This window comes from Cavia porcellus, unplaced genomic scaffold, assembly GCF_034190915.1.
Source record: "Cavia porcellus strain 051 isolate PalLab524CR breed Dunkin Hartley unplaced genomic scaffold, mCavPor4.1 scaffold_25, whole genome shotgun sequence".
NCBI classification, from domain to species: domain Eukaryota; kingdom Metazoa; phylum Chordata; class Mammalia; order Rodentia; family Caviidae; genus Cavia; species Cavia porcellus.
In genome coordinates, this window is record NW_026947508.1 from 48,892,141 (window position 1) to 48,918,787 (window position 26,647).

Sequence of the window (26,647 nt, forward strand, 5' to 3'; positions counted from 1 at the left end):
TCTTTTTCTCCTTAAATAAAATTTAAAAAAAAGAATAGTGAACTCTAAAATAGATCCACATAAATACAGTCAGCAGAAATTTGACAAAGGAGAAAAGGTAATACATTGCAGAAAAATAGTTTCTTCAAGTCATAGTAGAACAACAGGGTAGTCTCTCAGAACAAACTCAACAGTAATAAAATGAAAAATAGAAAGAAAATGAAAATGATTTAAAAATGGACAAAAGATATGAACAAATGTTTCATCTAAGAAAACATGTAAATAGCAAGTAAGTATAGATATTTTTTGACTTCTTATAGTTCCATTTAAAATTTTTAAACTTATGATACTACAAAAGGGACACACACTCAGTAGAAACCATGCTATGATGTTTGGTAGTATCAGTTGGGGCTCACTAGTGGAATATATTTAATGTAATATTATTTACATATGTGTCATTTACATGGCAGGGTTATAATGGCTGCCTCCAGAGTTGGGTAGGCTGCAAAAGAGCCTTCTGTGCACTGAAGAGTTGGAGGATTCAGTCAAAGGTGGGACCTGGAACTCACTGCAGAGTCCTGTGCAAGTCCATATCTGGAAGCTGAAGAGTTTGCATTAGAAGGCTGAAGAGCCTGCACTGGACATCTGGAGATGGACGTTTAAAGGGAGTGGTGAAAGGCTGGAAGCAAAAGCAAGACTTCTTTGTTCTTTCCCTTTTTATTTCCTCTAAGCTAAAAATCTTTCGGTTGGTGCACCACACCTGAGGTGGATCGTCCTTCTTTAAAGAGTTCATCATCCAGACACATTCAGAACTGTGTTAAACCGATCAGTTGGGCATTTCTGATTCAAGTTGATGCCACAGTTAACTATCACAATCCACCCCTTGTCAGCCTGACAACCAGACACATTTCCTTAAGCCCTATTTAGTCTTCAGACACAATAGTATATGTGCTGCTGAAGTGAGCACAGTCTCCAGATACAATAGTAAGCTCATAACTATGCTTCCAGTGGTGCAGAGTAGTGTGAAAGGCACCAGGGCAGCACTGGAAAGCCCTGGGCTGTATGTTTTATGCTGAGCAGGCAGCATCCAGTAGGAGTGGTCAGAGGTTTGTGGTCCTCAGGGAAGCTTCACCTCTGGCCACAAAAGCTGTTCCCTGCATTTCATTCTTTAAGGTAGATGTTGGCTTGTGTTAAGGAAAGAACAATAAAACTTCAACTCAGCCATGAAAACAAAACAAAAGGGGATGGGGATTTAGCTCAGTAGGCATAAGCACCTGCCTTGCAAGCAGGCAGTCGTGAGTTCGATCCCCGGTACCCATAAAAAGGAAAAAGACAAAAAAAAAAAAAAAGAAAGAAAGAAAGAAAAGAAAACAAAGAAAAAAGTGGAAAGCAGGCTCAAATGTAAAAATAGGAGAACTCTTGGGAGGCTGACCATATGCAATATGGCAAATAAGGGGGATTTCCTTCTACCATCTCTTTGAAGGAAAATATTTTTATCACTGTTTTGTTTTATTCTGATTAGTGGTATTGTTCTAGTCAATATTCTGTTTTGATAAGTTCTATAATGTTCTGTATTTTCTTTGTCTTTGCTATATCTGATTGCAAGAACAACTACTGAGAAGATAACAAGATATACTGTGATACCTATTATTGTTATCCCAGTAACCTGCTGTGAAGGTCTGTACCAATTTCACTGCACTGTCTAAATTGGCTTTGTTCTATCTTGTTCTGTGGTATTTTACTACCTTCAAAATAATAAAAAAAATTCTAAAAATAGGATAACCACTGGTGTTTTCAAAAGCTCCTCTTATGGCACTGCTTCTCATACCTCTGGGTAACCTGCTAAGGAGCGTTGGCCTGCACAGGGGCAACTCCTGAGGGGACAGCATGGCTTCACCCTGGGCCTGGTTTCTGTGTCACTCACAAAGTCTAAAGGCCTGAAAATAAAAAGTCTTCAGTGCACACACACAAATAATAATAATAATTATGCCTAACATGGTGCAACTATCTTGCACACCAACAGAAGTAAACAGTCTCTCCCCAGATCAGAAAGCAAGTTTTATTTGGGTAATGCTTACTCCCAACATTTCATAATTTAAGCATCATATTATAGGCTTGGCAATAATTAAGAGCCAATATTAAATCTATCAACATTATGTTATAAAGGAAGCATATTAACAATATAAAATAGGAGAGAACTATTACAGTTATAATCCTCATTTCTGTACTGGTTACAAGGTCCTAGTTGGTATTTATAACCATATTCTACTCCCCATTCTGTATCCCCTTGGCCTTCAGCAAGTATCTCAGCAGGTCTTGGTTCTTTTCCTAATGGAAGGACCCACTCCTGAAGTTTCTGAGGGCATTTATCATTCTGCTTGAATTGGTTTGTTGTAGTTTTCCACTGACCTTAATAACAGGGCATGGATAAAGGATTTCACTTCCTGAACTCCAATTATTTTCTTCCTTTCCTCCATGGTGGAGTAATATAGTTCAATTTCTCCTTGGTAGTCTGGGTCAGTTACCCCTGTCAACACTGCAAGTCCCTTTTCAGCTTCTTTACTTAGAAGTTTGAAGATCCCAAAACAACCAGGAGAAAGTGTAACATCTAGGTCAATTGAATCGATTGTACTGCCTGGTATAAGTCTTCTCTACTCTGGAACTAAGACTTCTAAGTCAGCAGGACAACAGGAAGCAGCAGTTTTGCAGGTCATCACTAGGGATAATGGTGAGTGGTACCATTCGCACATTCCATCTCTTGATTCCTGGACTCACTAACCCCGGCTATGGGAGACATAGTACCATATAGTGGACACTGATTCAAAGTATATACAGCCTTTTGAAAAACTTTGCTACCTAGTTGGTATTGCAATTGCATCTTAGAAAGGTATTCCATCTATCTATCAATCCAGCTGCTTCTAGGCTGTGAGGAACAAGATAAGACCGATGAATTCCATAAGCACAAGCCCATTGCCTTACATCTTTTGTGTGAAATGTGTTCTTTGCTCAGAAGCAATGCTGTGTGATATATTATGATGGGGGATAAGGCATTCTGTGAGTTGATGGATGGTGGTTGTGGCAGAAGCCTTACATGGAAGACAAACCCATGCCTGAAGGCTACCATGTGCTCCCTTCCACGGTGGTCCACCCTCACACTGTAGGCTGCTCTTCTCTTTTACTTCTACTTGAACTAAATTTATTGTTATGGTTTATGTTCAGGATGCCTCCCCCAAGCCTCATGCAATCATGGATGCAACCAAATCTAGCATTTGTGATTGGTTCACTGTCTAGTGCTTGGACTGGTGGTATGAGTGCTATACCTGCCCCAGAGTGGAGCTAGCATACAGTGTAACAGCATGAAGAAGGTATATCTCTCTTGTACTCTGTTCCCTCTTGCTATTTGTGATGCCCATAAACAGTGGCCCACCACACCACCCTGCCCCTTGGAGCCAGTTAAGTATGGACTGAAGACTCCAAAATAGTAAGAAATAAACTTTTCCTTCCTTCATTTTGGGCATCAGGTATTTTGTCTCAACAATGAGAAAAAAGTAATTAAGATAGTAATTCTGCAGAATCTGGTTTTTTTTCCTACCTTTAATAAATTTTGCTACCATTAAGAAAAATCCAGGAGCTTGGGATTTAGCTCAGTGGCATAAGTGCCTGCTTTGCAAGTGTGTGGTTATGAATTTGATCCCCAGTACCAAAAAAAAAAAATTACCCTGCTTTTAAAAAAATTTCATACAAGGAATAAGTGTCTATGGAAGTAAGAGCAAAGTGCAACCCTTTCCATAATGAAAACAGTCCAATATAGTCAACCAGACACAAGGCTGCAGGCTGACTACCCCAGGGAATGGTGCCATCTCAAGGACTCAGTGTTGGTCTCTGCATGGAGCATATTGGGCATTCAGCAGTGCCCAAAACCAAGTCATCCCTGGCGAGTCTATATTGTTGAGCCCATGAATAACTTCCATCTCTGCCATCATGGCCATTTTGTTCATGAGCTTATTGGTGTCACTAGTTTTCCAGTAGTGTTTCTTCCAAGTCTCTAACCAGCCAGCCAGACTTCTGGCAATAGCCCATGAATCAGTATATACTTGCCCATCTGGACATTTTTCCTTTCAGGCAAAATATATGACCAGGTACACCGGCCAAAGTTCAGCTACTGTGAAGATTTCTCTTCACCATTGCCATTTGGGGAATGCTTTGGAAAGGAACTGTAATGTTGGAAGGTTGAAGAGTCTGCACTGCAAGGCTGAAGAATCTGCATTGGAAGCACAGACACAGACCTCCAGAGGTGATGGCAAAGAGCTCCCCAAAACAATAAGATGTGAGATTTTTTTCTCTCCCTTTTAAAAAATTTCTTTTACTTGTTTAATGTGAAGACAATGAGCACATTAAGTGTACACCCCAAACATGAAGCTTCTGTTCCTTTTATGCCATGCAGGCCACAAGCCTACTGGTTGGTGCCACCCGTCTCCTGGGTGAGTCCTCCCTCCTCAGTCAGTCATCCAGATATACCCAGAACTGCTAAATCAGTCAGCTGGGCATTTCTCGTTCATATGTACACCACAGTTAACTATCACAGGTGTATTAATGCATCTTCAGCTCAGGATATTTTAAACCTGCAAGGAGTTTATCAGGACATAGATTCATCATAAGTTGAGGAGCAGGAGCGTCTCTATATAAAAAGATGCTCAGGGGCTGGGGATTTAGCTCAGGGGCATAAGAGTCTGCCTTGCAAGCAAGCAGTCGTGAGTTCGATCCCTGGTACCGGTAAAAACAAAAAAGACAAAAAAAAAAAAAAAAAAAAGAAAGTAAAAAGATGCTCAGTCTCATAGGCATTAAAGAATGGCAATTAAAATGAGCTACCACTATACAAGTATCAGAGTAGCAAAAATGCAAAAACTGACATCCAAATGCTAGCAAAGATGTAGAACAACAGGACAAGGATGCAAAATAGCAGGGCCATTTTAAAAGTCAGGGTGGTGGTTATTTGCAAATCTAAACATACTCATCATACAATTCAGCAATTATGCTTACTGGTATCATCAAATGAGTTGAAAACTTATATCCACACAAAAGTCTGCACATTGTATTTAGAGTAGTTTTGTTCATAATTGTCAATTTGGTTTGAGACAGGGTCTCACTATGAGTTTCAGCTGGCCTTGAACTGACTTTGTAGCCCAGACCAGTTTCGAACTCACAATGATCTTCCTGCCTCAGCCTCCCAAGTGCTGGCATAATTGTAAAATTTTGAGAGCAATAAATATGTCTTTTAGCAGATGAGTGGACAGATGAGTGTCTTTTAGCAGATGAGTGGTATGTCCAGACAATGGAACATTATTTAGCACAAAAAGAAATAAGCTATCAAGTGGTAAAGATTTGAAAGAAACTTAATTGCATATTACTAAGTAAAAGAAGCCAATGTGGAAAAGCTTATACAGCATGACCCCAACTATCTGATACTCTCAAAAAGGTGAAGCTATGGAGACAGTAAAAAGATGAGTGTTTGCTGAGGGGTTGGGGTATGCAGAAACAATAAATAAAGAACCAGAGATTTTTAGGCCAGTAGCAGTATTAACCTGGAAGATCCTAAGTAAACCCTTCAGGTCCATTTGCCCTTAGTTGACTTTTAAAATTCACTAATTCTGGAGTCAGGAGTGGTGGTGCATACCTGTAATCCCAACACTGGGGGAGGCTGAGGCAACAGGATTATGAACCCAGAGACCAGCCTGGCTACTTAATGACTTAGAAAAACTCTGTCTCAAAAAAAAAAAAAAGTGGGAGTCACACATCTGGGAAATGCATTAGTATTTTCCCCCAGCTTTGCTGTAACTGAAGACACCTAGTAGGTAAAAAACTATTCTCCGGTGAATGTCATCTCCCTGTAGTTCAAGGAAAAGTTCCTTTTCACTATCTCTTCCACTGTCCTCCTGAGGGAAAAGTAGCCTTTTGCTATCATCTCAGTTTCCAGAGAAAAGATGCCTTTTGGATCCTAGTAATGATTAACTGTTGCTGGGGAAAGGAACTAAATGGACACGTGTCATAAGACTTTGTAACTGTAACTTTTCAGCCTAGAATACATAGTGACCAACAAATAAGAACAGCTGGGAAATGTGGAGCTGCCTTGGGCTTTGGAACTTCCCTGGCTCATGCCTGTTTAATACTCCTCCCTACACTAAGTCTTGTGCCTGCAAACCCTAAGCAGGATGCTCTTTGTTGGTATATATTTTCTAAATATATCTTTTTCCTCCCCCTACAAACTGAGTCATTGGCCTTCTTGGGTGTAAGCAATGGATGTGGAGTCACAGTTCCAAAACTACTCTACGTGATACTGTAATGAGGATACCTGTCATTATACATCCCGTCCAAACCCATGGAAAGACAGTTCTGAGAGTGAACTCCAGCAAACCCTGAGGACACAAGGTTGTTACGTTGTGTCTGCTGAGGTTCCCTGATTGTCAAACATTACCACTCCATACAGAGTGTTGATAAAGGAGAGATGTGTGTGTCTGACAGTGGGGAGTATGTGGAAACTCTATGTTTTCTGCTCCATTTTGAGGCGAACCTAAAAGTGGTCTTAAAAAAAAAGAGAGAAAGATAGACCTATTAGAAAATAAAACTTGGAAAACAAAATTTTAAAAAGTGAGAAAAAGAAAATAAAAGCCTGAACGACTCAAGGATATACGAGGAGTTCTTTGTATCTGGCAAAAAACACTGCACGTAAGAGTCAAGTGCTATATTTTGTAAGTACCACACTAGGCATTGCAATGAAATGCTCCAAAACGGAACATCTTTTGGAGCTACTTTTTTTATTCCTTCTTTAATAAAGTTAATGTAAACTGGCTGTGGCGGCATATGCTTGTAATCCCAGCAGCCTAGAGGCTGAGGCAGGAGGATTGCTGTAAATTTGAGGACAGCCTGGGCTACACAGTGAGTTCAAGGCCAAACTGAACTACACAGTGAGACCTTGTCTCAAAAAATAAAACAAAAGTTAATGTAGTAGATTATTAGACCCCAGGGCCTAGGTCAACACCTTTTGGAGTGGTAGCCAGCTTTCCTGCCACGGTTCAGGTCTCCTGTACCAACCGCCCTTTCTGTTTAGGTATGTGAATGCTTTGGGGAGGGGTGACCTAATACCTAGAGATTACTGAGACCAGACCTGGCTGCGGGCAGGACGCTTCCCCTTTTCTAGGCTTCAGTTCCCATTTCAAAAAGAAGCGGCTTTAACTGCCTTACCCTCCACCTCCGAGCTTCCACCTCGGAGTCTGGCGCTGCACTTCCTCCCCACAGGACTGCGGCCCCTCCTTTGCCCGGCTGACTGCTTACTGTCTTTCTGGCTTCAGCATAGACATCCCTGCCTCAGGGGAAGTCCTCTTGACCTCTTTGAAAGAACTAGCAGCCCAGGGGCTGGGGATTTAGCTCAGCGGCATAAGCACCTGCCTTACAAGCAGGCAGTCCTGAGTTTGATCCCTGGTACCGCTAAAAAGGAAAAAGACTAAATAAATAAATAAATAAATAAATAAATAAAAAAGAAAAAAAAGAACTAGCAGCCCTTCTCCACACTCCCCTAGCCACGCCCATCCTCTGCCTCTCCCCCAACATAGTAAATGGTAATTTTCTGTTTACGTGCCCCTTCTCTGCACTAGAACAGAACCTCTTGGACAGCAGAGAGGTGCTAAGGGGGTTACAGGTCCCAAATCTTGGGGATGACCTCAGGTCTGTCCCTGCCCCAAGTGGGTCTACATCCTTATTCTCTGGCAAGGCCTCTAGAAATATTCAATCACCAACCAAAAGCTGTGAGCCAGAAAACTATACTTTTTTAGTGGAAGAATCATTTATCTTATTAAAAGAGTAATTAATTTTAGAAGCTATTTACTTGCAATATGATCTTTAAACAGGATCTCTTTAAGTGTGGATCTTTTTAAGTATTTGTTTTTAAAGCTTAAAGGCAGAATTTAAGATCTACAATGTCCCAATTCAAAGCTGTCTCAAAAGCTAAGGCACAGAATCTGAAATGACAGTAAGTTAGGACAGACCTTTGTGCGGCTGGTTCAGAATCTTCTGCTTTACTGACAGGAAGGCAAACACCTTCCCCCTGACACCTGTCTCTGGTCTGGGGTTGGCTGCTCTGCTCCGTACCTTTGCTCAGCCCCGCCCTGCAGTGCCTGGCTGCAGACTCCCTTTCCACCAGCCTCAGAGCCTGCACCAGCTGTGCCACAGAGATGGGGCTGACCTGGCCAGGCCTGTGGCTGAAGAGGCTTTGGGTGCTCGTGCAGGTGGCTGTGGAGGTAGCCATGGGCAAAGTGCTAATGACACTGTTTCCAGAGAGAATCAAGAAGAGCATCCTGGCTATGGGCGAGAAGACTGGGATGACCAGGAACCCCCAGTTCAGCCATGACAACTGGATCCCGACCTTCTTCAGCACCCAGTATTTCTGGTTCATCCTGAAGGTCCGCTGGCAGCGGCTGGAGGAGACAGCGGAGCTTGGCGGGCTGGCCCCAGACTGCTCGGTGGTTTGCCTCTCAGGAGAGAAGCGCACCATCTGGGACTTCATGCACGGTCAGGAGCCTGGTGCAGGGTTTCAGAGGGGGATGGAGAGGTGGGCTGGGAATTCCACTGCTGCTCTACCTGCTGCTTTTTGGGGGTTCAGGGTCCTGGGAGTTCTCTGGGATCTTGTTTCTCTGAGTGGCACCAGTGCCTTCCAGCCACTCAAACCACAAGCCATTCACTGTAACCCTCACCCCCTTGAATATCATTCTTACTGTGAGGTCTGTTCTGCTCCCACCTGTGTCTGCTGAAATCCTCTTCATCCTCACACTTCCACTTGGGGCACATCTTTTCTTCTTTTTTGTACTGAGGACGGAGCTCATGACCTGGAGCTTGCCAGGCAGGTGCTTGTGCCGTTAAGTTGGATCCCCCGCCCAGAGGCACCTCTCTCAAGAAGCCTATCCTAACTTCCACAGGCCTGGTTCCCCTCCTATGGGCTTGATGAACAGCTTGTGCTTTTATTAAAAATACCTCCGTTTGCAATCGTGTGTGGATACTGACTTAGGGGTACTGCCCTCGCTCGTTGCAGACTGTGTGGTGGAGACTGTAACTCCGGCCGGGTTGTGTCCTGGGCCTCACACAGATGTGTGGCAGTTGCTCAGTAAGCACTTGATCTCTCCCCCTTCCTCCCTCTCACTCCTTCCCTCCTCCAGGTCCAGGCAAACCAGCACCACGTATGCAGGTTCTTGAAGAGCTCGCCATTCAGTTCTGTTTTGTCTTCACAGCTTCTCTCCTTACCAGGACCTCCTTCCCTCTGTCTCACTCTTTCCCCATCCACAGTTAGGTGGCTGCCTGATTCTCTTCTCTGAGGTACCCTGCCCCCAGCCCAGCGCTGTCTGCAGGCCCCATCTGCAGTTGGAGTGAGGCCCAGGCTCAGCCTGCCATCCAAGGTTCCAGGGGTGAGGCTCTGACCTTTCCCCTGGCTTCACCCCCAAGGCCTCACATGCACTCACTTCCTGAGGTAGATGCAGGGCCTCTTTATTCCTGTGCTGTCCTCTCTGTGCCCTGTCGATACTGGTTGGTCAGAACACTCTTCTCTATGCCCCAGTGTCCTCCATCTTTGTGCCTCTGGGTACCCTCCTGGGCACTGTCCGTGACTCTGCTGACCCCCCGGATCCCTGTGGTTACTGTGCTCTCTGTCTGCTCTGGATGCAGGCTCCCCGTCTGCAGCTCTCTTCAGATGCTGTTCTTCCTGTCTAGCATCTGGCTACTGAAGCTCCCCGCCCAGCGGGAAGGCTGAGGTGAGGGCTGTGTCTGACCTTCCTCAGCTGGCCGTACTCAGCGTGCTACCTTGGGCCAGCAGCAGACACTCACAAGGCCCTTGAGGCAGCTGGCTGACCTGGTTCTCCTCACATGTTCTTTGGAACCCCAGCCCCCTAGATACGTTTCACCATAAAGAGTTCACACTCTCTGTTATCCTTCTGGGAATTCATAATACACGTACGTATATAAAAGGCTCTGAGAAACCCTGAAGCTTAAAAGCAAATACATAGAACATGAAAAAAAATCTTTGCTTAACACAGCCCTGACTGGCTTTGCTAACAGGCACATACTCCCCTCTCCACCTGAGGAAATGCCTATGCTCACTGTACCGATTCCCGAGAACACTCTTTGGGAATCGCTGACCTTCTCCAAGCCTCTCGTCGTAGAAGGGGATGGAGAACTGAGAGGCTGAGGTAACACAGCCAGGGAGTGACAGCTCAGACAGGAATCCCAGCGTGCCTCAGTGCGCATTCCCGAGACGGCACTTCCAGTACGCCAGGCCCTCAGGTAAAAGTCTGCTCCTTGGCTCAAGGACTTTATGGCTCCACACAACAGATGATGCAATGAATCCTGAAGGTCCTGTGGGATGGAAGGGGCTGTGGAGACATGGTGTCAGAAGGCCTCCTGGAAGAGGCGGCTTGCGAACTAGGCCTTGAAGGATGAGTAGGATTTTTGTAGTGTGGGAAAGAAGAGTGCTTTAAGTAAAAAAGGATAATTGTTTTCTTCTTTCTTTCTTTTGTTCATTCATGATTTTAAACCACAGTACATGAAAGATCTCAATTTTTCAGTGAATGTTCAAATAACCACTGATAATAACAGCAATGTGAGTAACAACTGGCTTTTATGGTGTGGCTGCTGTGTGCCAGGCACTGTGACAGAACAGGAGGATGTGCCAACCCAGTGTCAGTCATCTGAAGATCAGTTCCCTGAAGACCAACTTGCCTTAGGGCCATTTCACGGAATTCACTGGCATCGCTTAGTTGCCCACATTCAGCTAGAAGGAGTTCAGTTTGTCTCTAATCCCACAGAACGAGGAGGAGAGGAGCCACATGAAAGCCCTTTACTGACCAATTGGCCTTTACTTTCAACACTTTGACTTAACAGTCGCCTGAAGCAGGCACTGGCAGTTCAGAAACAAACATCCCTGGCCTCTGCCTCAAAGACCTCAAGACCCCGAGCGAGAAAGTAGCAAGAGAGGGTAGCAGAGGGCTCTGGGGAAGGACCCTCTCCTGAGTGGGGCAAAGAGGTGGCCAAGGAAAGGCTGCCTGGAGGACAGCTGAGCATCCAAGGACCGGGAAGACTTAGGGAGAGGGCAGAACACACGTGAGGAACACAGAGCCTCAGGATGCAGAGGAGCACTGTTCAGTTTGATGGACATGAGGTGCAAGAGGCAGGGAGGTTTTAAAGATGAAGCTGAGCATATCGCCAGGGACCGGGGCACAGGCAGACTTCGGGATCTTACCTCCAAGTGGACTTGATCTGAGGGTGCCAGTGAGTTCTGGAAGGGTTTTCCAAGAGAGGTAACATGATCAGATCTGCTTATTAGAAAGACACCCTGTAACTACTTGAGAAATGCCAAGCCATTAAAATTCTCTGTTGTATATTTTGGATATAAATTCTGAACTCATTGTGGAGCCAGACAGGAGGAAGCCAGGATGACCCCTGGTGTGAACCTGTCATTATGTAGTCCTACTGAGGCAGTCAGGCCTCTGGTTTGCAAGCAACAGAAGCTCACTTTGGTTTCCTTAGTCACCCCCCCCACCCCTATACCTATAAAGCAAAACATTAGAAAGAAGTTAAGAATTCCCCAGAATTAACAAAACTAGAACCCCGGGTGTGGACCTAGCAGCTCCTTTATAGGTAACCAAAAACAACTCTCACTTTTCAGATGTAAAGACCCAAAGAGGTGATAGACTTAGTAAGTCACAACTTGCCTTCTGGATCCCCAGGGGTGTGCTTTCAGTGTGCGTAAGACATCAGGGGCTCTGAGAGATTCTCAGCCACTTCTTGTCCCGTGTATGTCCTGTGCAGTAGCACACGCATGTGCACACACAGCAAAATACTGATTAATTGGCATCATGTGCAGAAAGCAACTTACAAGTGATTTATTTGCTGGCTACTTAGATTTCAAATGTACTGCAGCTCCTGTTTAAAATCTCCTGAAAGATCTCCAAGTGGACCAATGCAGTGTTATCTAGTAACTATCAATAGGATTTCTCTGTTGAGAGAGCCTGGCATGGGGGCTAATTTACTGGCCCTGGCAGTCAGGAGGATGCATCCAAATCCAGCTCTATTATGAAACTCTTTTCCCATTTATACAACTTGACGGTCTTCACCTGACATTCTTTTTTTTTTTTTTTTTTTTCCCTGGTACCGGGGATGGAACTCATGACCACCTGCTTGCAAGGCAGGTGCTTATGCACTGAGCTAAATCCCCAGCCCTCATCCGACATTCTTAAAAGAGGGTTCTCTGCCCTGTGGACATGGGCAGGGGGCCGGACCTCTGCCGAGCCACCCTCCCCTTTCCATCTTCCTCTCTGCTCCCAGGAAACGTGGAATCAAGTTGAAACTTTGCCCTCAACTTTGATCACTGTACCAGCCACATTTATAAATAATTAAACAAATGTCTCTGTCCCTTGCAGGGTCCTAATCAGTAGATGTTGAATTTTTTGTCAATAAAGAACAAAATTCCAGACAGTTAATATTTAGAATTGGTCTTGACCTGAAGCCTGGACTTTCCTTATTTAAAGAGTGACTCCCTGGTGTCACTACAGTCCAATGACCAGCCAGTCCATGACTGACCTTGGAGCCTCCCATTGAGGCCTGGGCCTTCCTGTCACATGGATGCGAAATCGTACAATCAGCCAGCAGGGCCAAACCAATCATTACCTCTCAAGGCCCCCCCCATGCAAACAAGCTGTGAGCCAAAGGCAAGATAGCTTCACATCCCAGAGAAACCAGCTTACCTCCTACTAGTTACAGACTGAGGGTTAGGGATACATCACTAACTGCTTTTCTTTTTACTTGGCCACTAGGAAACTCAGAGTTAAATATAGCACTTATGATAAATGCATGGAAACTTACAGCCCATGTATGTGTGTATTCCATTTTCCCCTCCTGTTCTGTGCCTTCGGAGAGGGGGATTATATTTTCCTTAATTTCTATTTAATAACTTCTTATATATGCAAGTTTCTTTAGGTCCCTTCCAGAGCAAGAGGGATGCACAGCTGACCAAATAAACTATCAGCCAGCTAGGTGTCCCCTAGTTCTCAGCAGTCAGCAAGCTCTGTTAATTCACCTACTCTGTGCCTACATACATGCCTGGCTCCTGTCCTCTTGCACGGGAATTCTCCAATGCCCCTTTCCTGCCTCCTCCACTTTCATTCTCGCACTCAGATCTTCATTGAGAAGATGGAGTGACCTCCAGTGTGAACCTGATCATTGTAAGCCCTACTATCGCAGTCAGGGGTCTGGTTTGCAAGTAACAGAAGCTCACCTTGGTTTTTTTAGTCACACACACATACACAAAGCAAAATACTGGAAATTGGGAGCTCCTCCAGAATCAACAAAACTAGAGCCTTGGATGCGGGCAGTTTTTTTAGTATCAGCAGTAAGACCTGGATTCTCCTATCACTGTAGTCATGCAAGCCCATCACTACATTTCCCTGGGGCACCATCTATGAGTGAATCCTATCATCTCAGTGATTCAAGGATCAAAGATTGAAGCAGGCTGATCTGTAATGCCAGGAGAGAGACTAGGCAGGAGAGAGACCGAGCCCCAAGCAGAAGGATTGCAAGTTCAAGATCACTCTGGGCAAGTTAGTAAGACCCAGCCTCTAAAGGGCAATGACAGGGGTGCAGGTGGGGCTGAGAATGTAGCTCAGTGGCAGAGCGCTTGCCTAGCATGTTCGAGGCCCTAGGTTCAATCTCTAGTACTACAGGAAAAAGTAATCTATATGAGAAGGTTGAATCAGGGATCTGCGCCTGTACCCTGGCTGTTGGGGGCAAAGTGTGCACCTCACCCCTGTATCTTCCAGTGAGCAAAGGTGGCACACTCCTTCATCAATAGCCCACAAAAGAGGGAACTCCAACTAGAAAGGAGACCCAGGAACCAGGCAGCCAAAATTGCAACAATTTATATTTCCATGACTTCCCTTTACACCTAGAATGAAACCTGGATTCTTCACCAAGGCTCATGAGAGCTTCTTGTGCTGGTTTCTCCCTCTTCAATCATCTGTCTTGTTGCTCCTCCTGCCTGGTTCCAGCCATCTTGACAGGCCTAGAACACATTAAGCTCTGTTCCTCCTTGGGGACTCTATAGACAGCATCTCTTTACCAGCCCTTCTCCCTTTGCCCCTGGCTGGTTCTTTGCTAACCTTCATTTCTGATTAATGGCAGCTCCCCAGAGGCCCTCCCTGAACCCCCTGTATAAAGCAGGACACTCCTTTACAGTCTCTTGCATAACACTTGTCACTATTTGAAATAACTTCACTTCTATGTTTATTCGCTTTATACCAGTCTCCCCATTAAACAGACTTCAAACTATGTGCAGTTTAGATAGAGTCTCGGTGCTCAAGGGACAGTGGCCATGTCACAGTGCAGGACCAGGCACAATCCAAAAGATGTACAGATGTGCAACAATATTTCAACTATGGCCATAATAACCACTGGCAGCCCCCTACAGGCATCCTATCAAGGCCAGAGAGTTACATTAAGACTCCTGCCCTGGCTTCCCAGGCAGGGTCCCATACTCCTAAGGTGTGGGCAATGCTCAGTGTCTTGAGGCAGGGCATGGAGGCTGTCATCTCCATTCTGGACTTAGTGCCATGGTGCAGTTTAGAAAGTGGCTGTGCCACCTTGAGGGAGAAGCCACTTGTCTCCTCTCCCCGTCAGGGTGTCCAGCATGGCTCTGCACACTGTGGACCAGCATGGTATGTCGGTGCGAAAGGCAAGGTCTGGCTTGGTTCTGCACTTCTGCCTTGCACATGTATGTGGCAGGAGGGAAGAGGAAGTGGTGGCCTGAAGCCACAGGCACACACATATGTGTTCACTGAGCTCCATGGCTTTACCTTGTATAATTCCTTGTGCCTGGGAAATGTGACATTGAATGGCAACTGAAAGCTGTACCAGGTCAAGAGAGAGACAGCAGAAGAGAAGGGAAAGCCCTCGATTTTTTTTTTTTTTTTTTGTCTTTTTCATTTTTATCGGTACCAGGGATCGAACTCACGACTGCCGGCTTGCAAGGCAGGCGCTTATGCCGCTGAGCTAAATTCCCAGCCCCAAGCCTTTGATTTTAATAAAGGTAATGGCACTTGGCCCTATTTTTTCAACAGAGGGCCTGTTTTCATTTTGCAACAGGTTCTGTTCCTACCTCACCCTCTGTGCAGCCCTTTCCTGTCTCCCTGGGTCAGAGCTCAGGGAAAAAAGAAGAGCTAACAGCAGCGGCTCGTATGTACTGAGGATCTACTATAAGCTAGCCAACATTTTAAATCCTATCAATAATAATTTACTTAACCCTCAGAGCAATTCTGTCAAGCATGTATTACTATTTTGTCCAGTTGTGGATGAGGAAAATGAGGCGTTTGAATAGAAAGCATAGACTTGAGAGTTTCAAAGCCCAAGTATTCATTGGACTTCACACTGACCTACCCATGGCTGGCTCTGGAACAAGTCTATGAACCTCACTTTCTTTATCGGTAAAATAGGGGAAATGGCTTACCCTGCAGTATTACCAACTCCCTCACACGAGAGAGGGGACCTTGCCTGATAAACTGCATGAAAGGGACTCCATTATTTCACCAACAGCCTGTCTGCAAGCGGTCCACTGAGATCCCCCTAATAAAACTGTCTCAGTTTGGAGAACTGGAGGCTGGCTCCAGGGTCGTTAAGCAGTGCCTGCTAGGTCACATGTCCCACCCCCAGTGAGGCCTGTTCTTGGGGACAATCAAGATGGCTGCACCGAATGCAGGAGGGAAATTGCTCCTGCAAAAGGAAACATGGATTCTTGGTTTACGATGGTTTCTTTTTTATTTTAGGCAACAGGCCACTGGTACTGAATTTTGGAAGTTGCACCTGACCTTCGTTTATGTTCAAATTTGACCAATTCAAGAGACTTATTGAAGACTTCCATCCCATAGCAGATTTTCTCATCATTTACATTGAAGAAGCACATGCCTCAGGTACCAAAAGATTCTCTGCCTCTACTTCTTCCCACCCACTGTTTCCCCTTTCCCTTCTCCCCAGCTTCCCCTCAAGGTGGGGAGGCGCAAGGAAGAGGAAGAAGAGGAGGAGGAGAAGGAGAACTACCGTTTACCAGGCCACACCACCTCCCAGCCCCTCGGTCATGCCAGTCTGGCTTCAAACAGGCACATATTTCCAAAAACCTGGAGATGGGGTTTTCCTGGAGAGTATTCCAACATGCTGAGTTTTTTCCAGTAGGAGGGTACTAGGAATTGAACCAAAGGCTTTTGTACTGAGCTGCATCCCAGCCCTTTTTATTTCATTTTTTAAATTCTGAGATAGAGTCTTGCCATATCACTAAATTGCCCAGGCAGGGCATGAATTTGGTGTCCTCCCAGAGGGATTACAAACCTGGGCCACCATGTTCCTCTGCATTCCAATATTTTGAATGGATAAACAGGAAAATCAGGAGAGAACAGCCTAGGACTCAGAAGGACATTATGGATCACCTGGATCAGTAGTTCATAACCTTTGGCAAGTACTGGAAGCCCTTGGAGCACTGGCTACAGAAAACTGTTAGTGGCTCTGAGATGGGCCTGGTAACTTGTACTTCTGAAGTGTTCCAAGGATGCTGACAATGCTAGCCTGGGGACCGTACCTCGAGAACCATTGCTGTCGCCAACTTAAGTCTGGGGTGGGAATCCTCTCTGTACAAGCTCTTAATTGGTGGTCACTTATCATCACCATCCCACAAGAAACACTGGTTCCTTGCTGAGAAAGCTGAAAAAGTGAGACAGTCTTTCTTTACAGGTGTCCCTCCAGGTACTGACTCATGGTCAGACACAATCTTCTCTCTCTCATTTTCATGAGGATTGAACCCAAGAATCTAGCCCAACTCTCGAATCCTAAGGTGGCAGAGTGGGCTTGTGTGGCCAGAAGGAACTGATGTCCTTTATTTATGTTATCTCTCTCCTTTATTTATTTATCTCTCTGTGACATGGTTGAGGTGCAGTTTGCAGCACTCTGTGGATTTCTTGTCACTGTCGGTGTGCACAAACCAGGTGAATACCTGTTTAGACAATACTGGCCCTGCTGGCTTGTCTACGGGTTGTATACAGAGACTGCATTGATGAATTTTCAGCCAAGTTGGTCCAGTGATGTTTTTCACAGTGTGGTTCCTGGATCCCTTAGTGACAGACCTACCTGGGTTGTTTATGGAAAACACGTATTCCAGAGCTCGGCATCACACCTGCTACATCTTGATTTATACAGCCCCAAAGGTTTGAAAGCTACTTTCAACTCAATACTGTCTTCATTTAATTGCGGCTTCTGCACTCATTAAGATATGGTGGCAATTTAAAGTATTATCATAGGGTAAGAGATACATGAAATTCACTACACTGTTCTATCTATGTATATTTGAAATTTCCATTTTAAAGCCTTAAAAAAACAGCCTGTGAAATAGGAGAGCAAACACAAGCACAGTATGTCTCTTTGTGAACCCCCACTCCACTCTGTGAGAACAGCAGCCATCAGTTAAAAAAAGAGACCTTGGACAGTGACTTTGGCATCCCTGGCTAAGAGAAGACAAAGTCCTAAGATCACCACAGCTGACAGATACACTAGGTCAAAGCTTATTTAAGCCTGCTGGGCAGGTACTTTTCAAAATTTAATGTATGCACAAAATCACCTGGGATCTGAGTAAATGCAGATGCTGGATCTGGCAGGATGGGGAGTGCCAGGTGTGGCTGCTGATCTGGGACATTTTGAGTAAGAAGGTCCTAGGAGGACCCAGCTTTGATCTCCCAAAGAACGAACAGCAAACTGCAGTAAGAGTGGTTGGATTGTCACTAACAGTGCTTCTTTATCTCCTAATACATGTTCCCTGAAATCAGACATGTGTGTTTAACCCTTCCTAGAACTAGAGTTGTCTACCTCAAGCTGCAGAGGAAAGGCTTCCTGCCCCCATCTTGACATGGTCCAGTTTCCCGCCTTGGGGCCTTGCTCCTCCTACCACATGCAGCTCTTCCTCCTCCCTGTCTCCTTCCCCCACGGTCCTTGCTTCTATCAGGCAGACAGGACTGGGCATGGCTGGGACCCCAGAAACAAAATGTACACAGCCAGTGTCTACCAACCCTGGGAGGTGTGAGGTCTGAGGCCAAATTAATCACCTTGCTTTCCCTCACACATTACATTTGTCCAGGAAAACACACAGAGGCACAGAGTGTGGTAGGAAGATGGTGTCCTTTGGGTGTGACTCCAGTTCTAGCATGTGTGGTCAATTTACTTTCATGCCTGCTTCTTTACCACAAAAACAGGACAAAGGGCCAGAGATATACCTCAGTGGCACAATGCCTGCCTGGCAAACATGAGGTCCTGAGTTTGATTCCTGGTACAAAAGAAAAAAAAGGGACAACCACACTCCCTCAGAACCATTCAATCAACAGTATTTAAAAGCACCTGCGATGTGCCCAGGACTGTGCAGGCCCAGGGAGTTCAGGACAGGAGACACACACAGTATTTAAAAGCACCTGCCATGTGCCCAGGACTGTACAGGCCCAGCTAGTTCAGGACAGGAGACACACACAGTATTTAAAAGCACCTGCCATGTGCCCAGGACTGTGCAGGCCCAGCTAGTTCAGGACAGGAGACACACACAGTATTTAAAAGTACCTGCCATGTGCCCAGGACTGTGCAGGCCCAGCTAGTTCAGGACAGGAGACACACACAGTATTTAAAAGCACCTGCCATGTGCCCAGGACTGTGCAGGCCCAGCTAGTTCCGGACAGGAGACACACACAGTATTTAAAAGTACCTGCCATGTGCCCAGGACTGTGCAGGCCCAGCTAGTTCAGGACAGGAGACACACACAGTATTTAAAAGCACCTGCCATGTGCCCAGGACTGTGCAGGCCCAGGGAGTTCAGGACAGGAGACACACACAGCTCCTTCTTATAAGACATGCACATTTCTAGCAAGGAAGTGAGTTGCTGCTCCCCTCTTGGTTTTCATGTTCTCAGCTGTCCCTTGGGACTGAAAAACCCGCTTGGCCTCCCATGGGAGGCTGCCATGAAGCTCTAATGGGCCAATGGCAGGTCAGACTGCCCTACGGTGGTACAGATAAACTAGTTATCATCATCAAATTTGATGATAAGGGGCTGGGGATTTAGCTCAGCGGCATAAGCGCCTGCCTTGCAAGCAGGCAGTTTTGAGTTCAATCCCTGGTACTGATAAAAATGAAAAAGACAAAAAAATTTTTTTGATGATAAGTAATAATGCCTTAAGCTCTGGCAGACATTTGGATCTGGATGGGAATCCCTGTGCAGAGCTGCTTTAATTGGGGGAGAGGTACTGAGCACGATGGAAGCCCTGAGGAGGTGGCGCTTCCTCTGCTGGCAAGCTAAATCAACTTTCATCACCCACAGAAGCAGCAATTATTGTGAACACAGGCCACGTAGCTTCTGAGGGAACCTAGCACACTACATTGCCTGGGGTCCAGTCACCCCAGGAATGCAGAAAGACGGTCAGTGGTTTATGGTTGCTTTTTCAACTAGTAGTATTGAAATCCCAACATAATATATTGTAATCCAAACACTGTGTATTATAATCCATATACTGTAATCCTTCTTCCAGTTTACCTCTTACTCTGTAAAGTTATATTTGTAATCTCATAAAAACATTAGAATTCTAGTGAGTTAATTCCAATATACCACTTTCAATGCAACCAATGGTGAGAGTAAAGACACTAAGACATATTCAAAGTTATGAGCAGCAGAGGAGTCCTAAGTGCCATCCAAGTGAGGATATACAGCAAAGGCCCTGATTCAAGGCCTACCCCAGAATTTATTATCTTGTGAAGGAGGGAGTAGTTCAAGGATGAGTGACAGTGAGGACGGTAGGAACTATGTGAGTAACCAGAGCTGGCTAGCCAGGTGAGGAGAAAAGCATCTCTGCAAAATGTAAGGAGAGAGATATACAGAAAGACCAGTCTGTATAACCTGATTGGGATAGCATATAAGTGAATATATACAGACAAAGGCCCTGATACACGAGGGTCAAGAAATCAAAGTAATTCACTCACTACTTGGGTACTTGGGTGGGGGGAGTGGGGTTAAGCTACTGAGGGCCTCATGGGCCACACCAAGGACCCTGGAATGAGTCATGCAGGTGATAGGGAGTCACTCAAGGTCTAAGCAGAAGAGTGACATGGTCATATTTTCACTTGGAAAGAATACTGTGGTGATGAAATTAGAAGAGGTTGTCTAGGTTCTATAGTAGTTCTTTTTTTGGGGGGGGGGGGCAAGGGGAGGGCCAAACTCATAACCTCATGCTTGCCAGGCAGGCACTTACACTGCTGAGCTAACTCCCCGGCCATAGAGTAGTAGTTCTTAAACTTCACTGTGCCTTAGCATCATGAGGAAGGCTGCTAAAATACAGATTGCTGGGTCCCATTTCTGGGTGGCCTAATGTAGAGCTTGAAAATTTGTATTACTATAAGGTACAATAATCCCTTTTCAGCTGGGCTGCGGACCACACACTCAGAGGGCCACTGATCTAGACTCCTGCCACACCAGTGGTCATGGCATCCTGGACTCTCAGTACCCTCCCCCCTGATCAAATCCTAATCTTCCTTTAACAATGTCTCCAAGCGATCCATAAGTGCATGAATGATCAAGAAGCATGTGACTGTTGCACCATCTCACAGTGAAGAGCTGAGGCTAGCTCTGGATCAATCAGTAAGTCCCTAGGTGACCTTGTACATTCACTGCTAATAAGACACTGGGTCATATCACGGCTAAGGGCACCTCTGTCTCAGACCTTCAATAAAAGAGGGTGGTGTATGATATGCAGAACGTATGTCACATGCCTGTGGGCCTCAGTACCTGACCTTTCTTCTTGCAGATGGTTGGGCTTTTAAGAACAATGTGGACATTAGGCAGCACCAGAACCTCCAGGACCGCATGCGGGCAGCCCACCTGCTGCTGGCCAAGAGCCCCCAGTGCCCTGTGGTGGTGGACACCATGCAGAACGAGAGCAGCCAGCTCTATGCAGCCCTGCCTGAGAGGCTCTATGTACTTCAGGAAGGCAGGATCCTCTATAAGGTAGTGATCTGGGATAGGGGCACAGGGAGGGCAAGGGATTCAACAAAGGATAAGGGTAAAGAGGGCTTCACATTGGGCAGATATAGATTCAAATCATGCGAGTCATGAGACCATAACAGGTCCTTTGGCCTCATAGAGTCTGAGTTTCTTTTTCTGCAAAATGAGGTGGTTGGTCCCCATCTCACTAGGGACAAAATGATGTTCACGAAGTCCCTAGCTGCATTCTCCTGGTTGCCTTCTAACCCAGATGACTAGCCCAGCCCTGTTTGGTGTTAAGCTGAGATATACAAACTGTTGTTTCTCTTTTATAAATGATCCTCAGCGAGGGGAAATAACTCTCTCAAAGTCACTAGGAAAGCTCTGGTTTCAATTCTAACATCGCCTGATTGGAGACCCATGGTGCTAGGGCCAGAGGTTCTGCCTTCCACCCTCCTCTAATCATGGTTCTAACCTGGCAGGATTCAGTGCTTCCTGGGCTAGTCCCTGTGTAAGTACTAGAAACCAAAAATGAATTAAAAATGACTCCTGCCCTACCTCAAGGAGCTCACAGCCTGGAGATAAGAAAGACTCAAGTAAGAGTAAGAACCCAGTGTCCCAAGTGCTGACAGGCTACAGAGGATTTGGAGCAGGATTTATAAAAGGCCAAATAGTAAATGTATTTTTGCTTTGTGGATCAAATAAACATTGAGTCCCAGACACCTCCATTCTGCTGTTATAACATAGAGTTGGCCACAGAGGATTTGTAAAGGGAACAATGTGAGGCCTTAAGACTGCTGTGGTTCCCAGACTGCAGGTTTCCCAAGCCCTGAGGAGCCATAGGCATTTCAGAGGCTGAGGCAAGTTTGGGCCTGAAAGCAAAAAGAACCAGCCAAGTAAGCATGATGAGTGAAAATCACTGCAAATAGAGGGTGCAGGGTGGCCAAAATCACAGGTGCATAGAGAGCAGGGCATGGACAGGGCACTGGAGCATGTAGGCTATGGAGGTTCTGGACCAAGGAGTTTGGCCTTCATCAGAGGCAAAGAAAAGCGATAGAAGCATTTTGAGGGGAAAGAGGAACGATCTGACCTGTACTTGACTAAGACCTTTGGCCACGGGGTGAAGAATGGTCTGCAGGGAGCAGGAACTGGGAATGGCTGGGAGGTGTGGCAGCTGCCCAAGTAGAGGCTGAAGAAGTCAGCTAGGGACAGGGCTTGGACAGGCAGAGAAGGCAGCGGTGTGGAACAGAAGGACTCAATGCAAGGACTGCCACGGAGAAAGGCATGTCTGAGGGTATGATGCTGGAATAAAAGCTTGTGTATATAGAGCCTTTTTTCCTCCTAAAACTGTCACTTTACTTTCTCTAGTTCCCACCCACTTCTCTGTCAAGTCTTCTGATGAGTTTTGCTCTATGGGACTCTACCAGGTTCTACATGGTACTGACTCCCCGCTACCCCCGCAAAAGCAAAACAAAACAAACAAACAAACCAACACCCCCCCAAACAGCATATGTCTCCTACACTACCTTCCATGTCTTCCAGCCCCCAAAGGTCCTCCAATCCCCTCCCAACACCATCCAGTCATCTAATCTCCACCTACAGCCCAACTCCATAAAAGCCATTCTCCAGCTTCTCCTGTTTGAGCATCCTCACAGTCACTAGCAGCCCTCCCACGCTGACAATAAAGGCTTTTCTTATCTGTCTTTGTCTCTCAACTGCGCCAAAAAGCCCTGACATCTCCCAGTTAAATGTTGGTGCTGCTCTACACACCTTCCGGGGATCTGATCCACCCCAAGTTTGCCTCTGCCTTTCATTGGGCTGCACTGATGACTCCTGTACAGATGCTATGGCTCATGTCTCACCGGCAAGCTCCAGACCTGCAAATTCCTTACATGTTGGAAATCTAGGAATCCCTGATTGACCTCTTTTGCAGGGTAAATCTGGTCCTTGGAACTACAATCCTGAGGAAGTTCGTGGTGTTCTGGAAAAGCTCCATACTTAATCTGTGGATGTAGGTGACCAACAGGAGAGCTCCTTCCAGCTCAGTTCATTTCCCAGCACAGCTGTCTTCGCCTCTGACTTGTGTTCCCAGATGAACCACTAGTTCAGATTTTCCTGATTCAAGCACACAACTCCCTCTAGGAGGTACAGGTCATAGCACCCAACCAAGACAAACTGTTACAATCTGAAGATGAAGCATCACTTGAGCTGTTCTTGCAAGTGAACTGTGAAAAAACACACTACTCCACACTACTGCCGTTGATCCCACTCACTGCACAGCGTCACTGTGAAGTCACACTCCACAGGGGTGCTTCTGAAGTGTCATCATCTCTCTCACAAGTGGCTCAGTATGACATACCTCATTTTAAGCAAACCAATCTGATCAAATTTGCCATTCCCAGAATTGACCATTTAGGAAAATAATTGGTTTGTAGGATCAAGCAGGGGAAGAATTTCAATTGTTAGGGTACATTAAGGAATTCTAAGAGGAGGTGGTAGGATCAGAAGATGGTAGTAACCTCTTCGTTGCCAAAATATTAAATCAGTTGTTCTTGGTGGAAGGATGGTGAGTTTCCATGGTAACACACTTCCAGTTCTTCCAGCAAGAAATTTGCTTTTCCAACTTCAAATATATTTATCTCCCACTGTTTGGCATTTTGAGGGGAGGATTTTTTTACTTTTCAAAAGAAAGCTAAAAAAAAAAAAAAAGACTACTTTCACTAAAGCAGGTAACCAGCACTAGCAGATTGTTGTTCAGTTTCACACAAACACGTATTTGACATTGTTTTATTTCTTCACAAGTCTCTTAATGGTCATTTGTACTGGATAACCATTGGTATTCATCGACTCTAACTCTGCTTCTTTTCATATTTGTTCATGACGGTCACAGTCTAAAGTACACACAGCTGTGACCTGATTTGAAAGAAAATGTTTTAAGATGCAGCAGACTAACACAAAACAATTAAAATGTATCAGGCTATTCTGGATGGCTTCTGTGTGATCTTTTCATTTTATATTGTGTCATCCTGATCTATCCTTTACTATAGCTCACTGCAATCTGATCAGCAAAAGCACCACATACTGGAGGCAGGGGGTGGGAAGAACACTCAGTCTTTATGTGTTACATGTCAGATGTGGTATTTTCCTGTGAAATCTTCTAGAGGGAAGTAATTTTTACATTGGAATCAAACTATCTTCACAACATGACAAAGAATGGACTTGGGAGACATTTTGCTAGTATAAAACACATTCTCCCTAGCCATGTTTTATTTGTTACAATGCTAATATTTTTAATACCATTTGATCTTCTTTTAAATGAAGGATCTGTCATTATCTACTGATAATGCACAGAATGCACAGAAATCTTCCAGTTTCTATGTTGTCCAGTTTGTCTGTGAACTCCTGGGCTCATGTCATCTTGCATGCCACTGTAGCTGCCCATGTTACCGTTTTAAAAAGTTATTATTAATCTACAGATGCTTTATAGATTACGCTTTTGTAGAATTCTCATTTAAAGGGTCGGGGATGTGACCCTGTGCTTGCCTGGTAAGCAGAAGGTCATGAGTTCGATTCTTGATACCAAAAAAAAAAAAAAAAAAAGAATGCTTTAGAATTCTCATTTAAGGGGCTGGGGATTTAGCTCAGCGGTATAAGTGCCTGCCTTGCAAGCAGGCAGTCGTGAGTTCAATCCCTGGTACCGATAAAAACGGAAAAGACAAAAAAAAATTCTTATTTAATTTTTTTATTCCAAAGAGAAGATTATTATATGCACTTTTCTCTAGTGAAAAAATCAGAGCTCAGAGAGTTGCGTAATTTATCCATGCTGGAAATAATACAGATTCAAATGCTATCTCTAATGTTAAGGCAGAGACTGTGCTCCGTTCCTTCTAGGTTATGTAGCTTGGGCTCAGCTGCACTGCTATCTGAAATATGAAACAGGACATTGATAGTGCCTACCATAGAAAATTTATGAGTGAAACACTCAGAACTGTGTCTGACTAGGAGAAAATACCATGGAAGTCTTTGCTGTTATCATGATTATCATCTTTATTGCTCCGTACCCACCTCCACGGGCTCCCTTTTGAGGACTAGGGGTCTGAAGGACAGCAGGAATACTGAATAAAAATGCTCTCTCCTGCCAAAGTAGCTGGCTGACACAGGCATGAGTTTGAGATTACTGAGGTCAGAAAGAATTCTCTCCACGAGATGGTGGGACATTCCTACGTACTGAAGCCCACAGAAGACAGTGGATAGGGCAATACTTTCAGAATGGCTCTTCAATGGCCCTCCAATTCATGTTGATAATGCACAGAAATCTTCCAGTTTTCAACAAACGACAGGAGTGGAAATCGAGTTTTCAGAATGGTGACATAGACCCTCAGCTTTCTAGTCAAGTTCCTTCAATTTAACCCATCAAATGTTAACTGAGTGCTGGCTCTTTTCAGGATGCTTATCTTCCAGCAGCTTAATTTCAGGGGGAGTAGCATACATTTCATCAACCCCAATTCAAGGTGGAGTGCTGTTATGTTAGCCTGATCACTGGTCACAAAGGACTGCAATACCTCTGAGCTGGGTGAATCTCAAGCTCATGGCACCAGTGGCACTTCAGCTTGGTCTTCAGGGATGCCCAGTGCTTATATTTGGAAAGGCAGAGGGGCATCCCAAGGAGAGGAACTATGTAGACAAAACTAGAAACAAGAACATGTACAGGAACTGAGAGAGCTCTGGGGCTGAAATCTGATGGTGGAAAAGTGGTGTTTCTTCAAAAGCAACCTCTCTGGGTCTGGATAAGCCCACTCTGTTTGACTAGTATCACAAAGTACTGGGAGGTTAAAAAAATAAATACTTTTGATATGTCCTGTCCGGATGTCTACATTACCAGACTCAAAGAAAATACTTCATCAAAACCTGTCCTTTGCTTTTTTTCTTTTTGCCGTGCCAGTAACCAAAGGCAGGGCCTTGTGCATATCCCTACACGGGGTCCAACACTGAACTACACCCCATATCCTGTCTGTCTGTTTTGGATGAGATGACCCCTCTTTGCTAGTTTTCTGTGGGAGATACCCCTTGTAGTTCTTGACTTTATGTGGTGAATCAGTTTCACCCATTCTGATAGCCCAAGACAGGGCCTTCTGCCCCTGGCAGCAGCCTAGAAATAGCTCTGGCTGCCAGGAATTGGCAGGTGGCCCCAGAGGAGCCAGCACTGTAGCACTGGCTCTTCCTAGAACTAAACTCTCAATTCATCCTGGCTACAGAATATTTTCTCTTACTTTTGGTAATTTTGCCATTGATTTTAAAATGTTAAAAAATTCTATGCAGCATTGTTAGGTATCTGGTTGAGGAAGATTCCCAGAGACCCAAGCTGATGAACAGATTGGCTAGCTGGAGTCACCAGTAGTTTCATTATGGAGGATATGAGTCCCCTATTTCCTGAAGCCTGGCTTACAAATATCAGGCATGAATCTTTAAGTTGACAAGATGCATGGCTGGGCTTCAGATTCTTGTGTTTCAGGCTATTTCAGACTTAGGAACATCGCTAGACTGTCTTCTAGCAGTAAAGACAGGCGTTGGCTAGGCGTACTGCTATGTGCCTATTAT

The 26,647-nt window shown here is 45.1% G+C and overlaps 2 protein-coding genes across 4 annotated transcripts in view; one reads left to right on the forward strand and one right to left on the reverse strand.

The window, feature by feature from the left end:
- Ift25 (intraflagellar transport 25) overlaps positions 1-26,647 on the reverse strand; it is a 78,316-nt gene that overhangs the window by 19,923 nt on the left and 31,746 nt on the right. The gene's annotated exons all lie outside the window — the stretch shown is intronic.
- Positions 8,205-23,051, forward strand: Dio1 (iodothyronine deiodinase 1). The gene is made up of 4 exons (NM_001257974.1): positions 8,205-8,541; positions 15,828-15,971; positions 20,874-21,073; positions 22,983-23,051. Exons 1-4 carry the CDS (start codon positions 8,205-8,207, stop codon positions 23,049-23,051), a joined length of 750 nt encoding a protein of 249 aa, NP_001244903.1.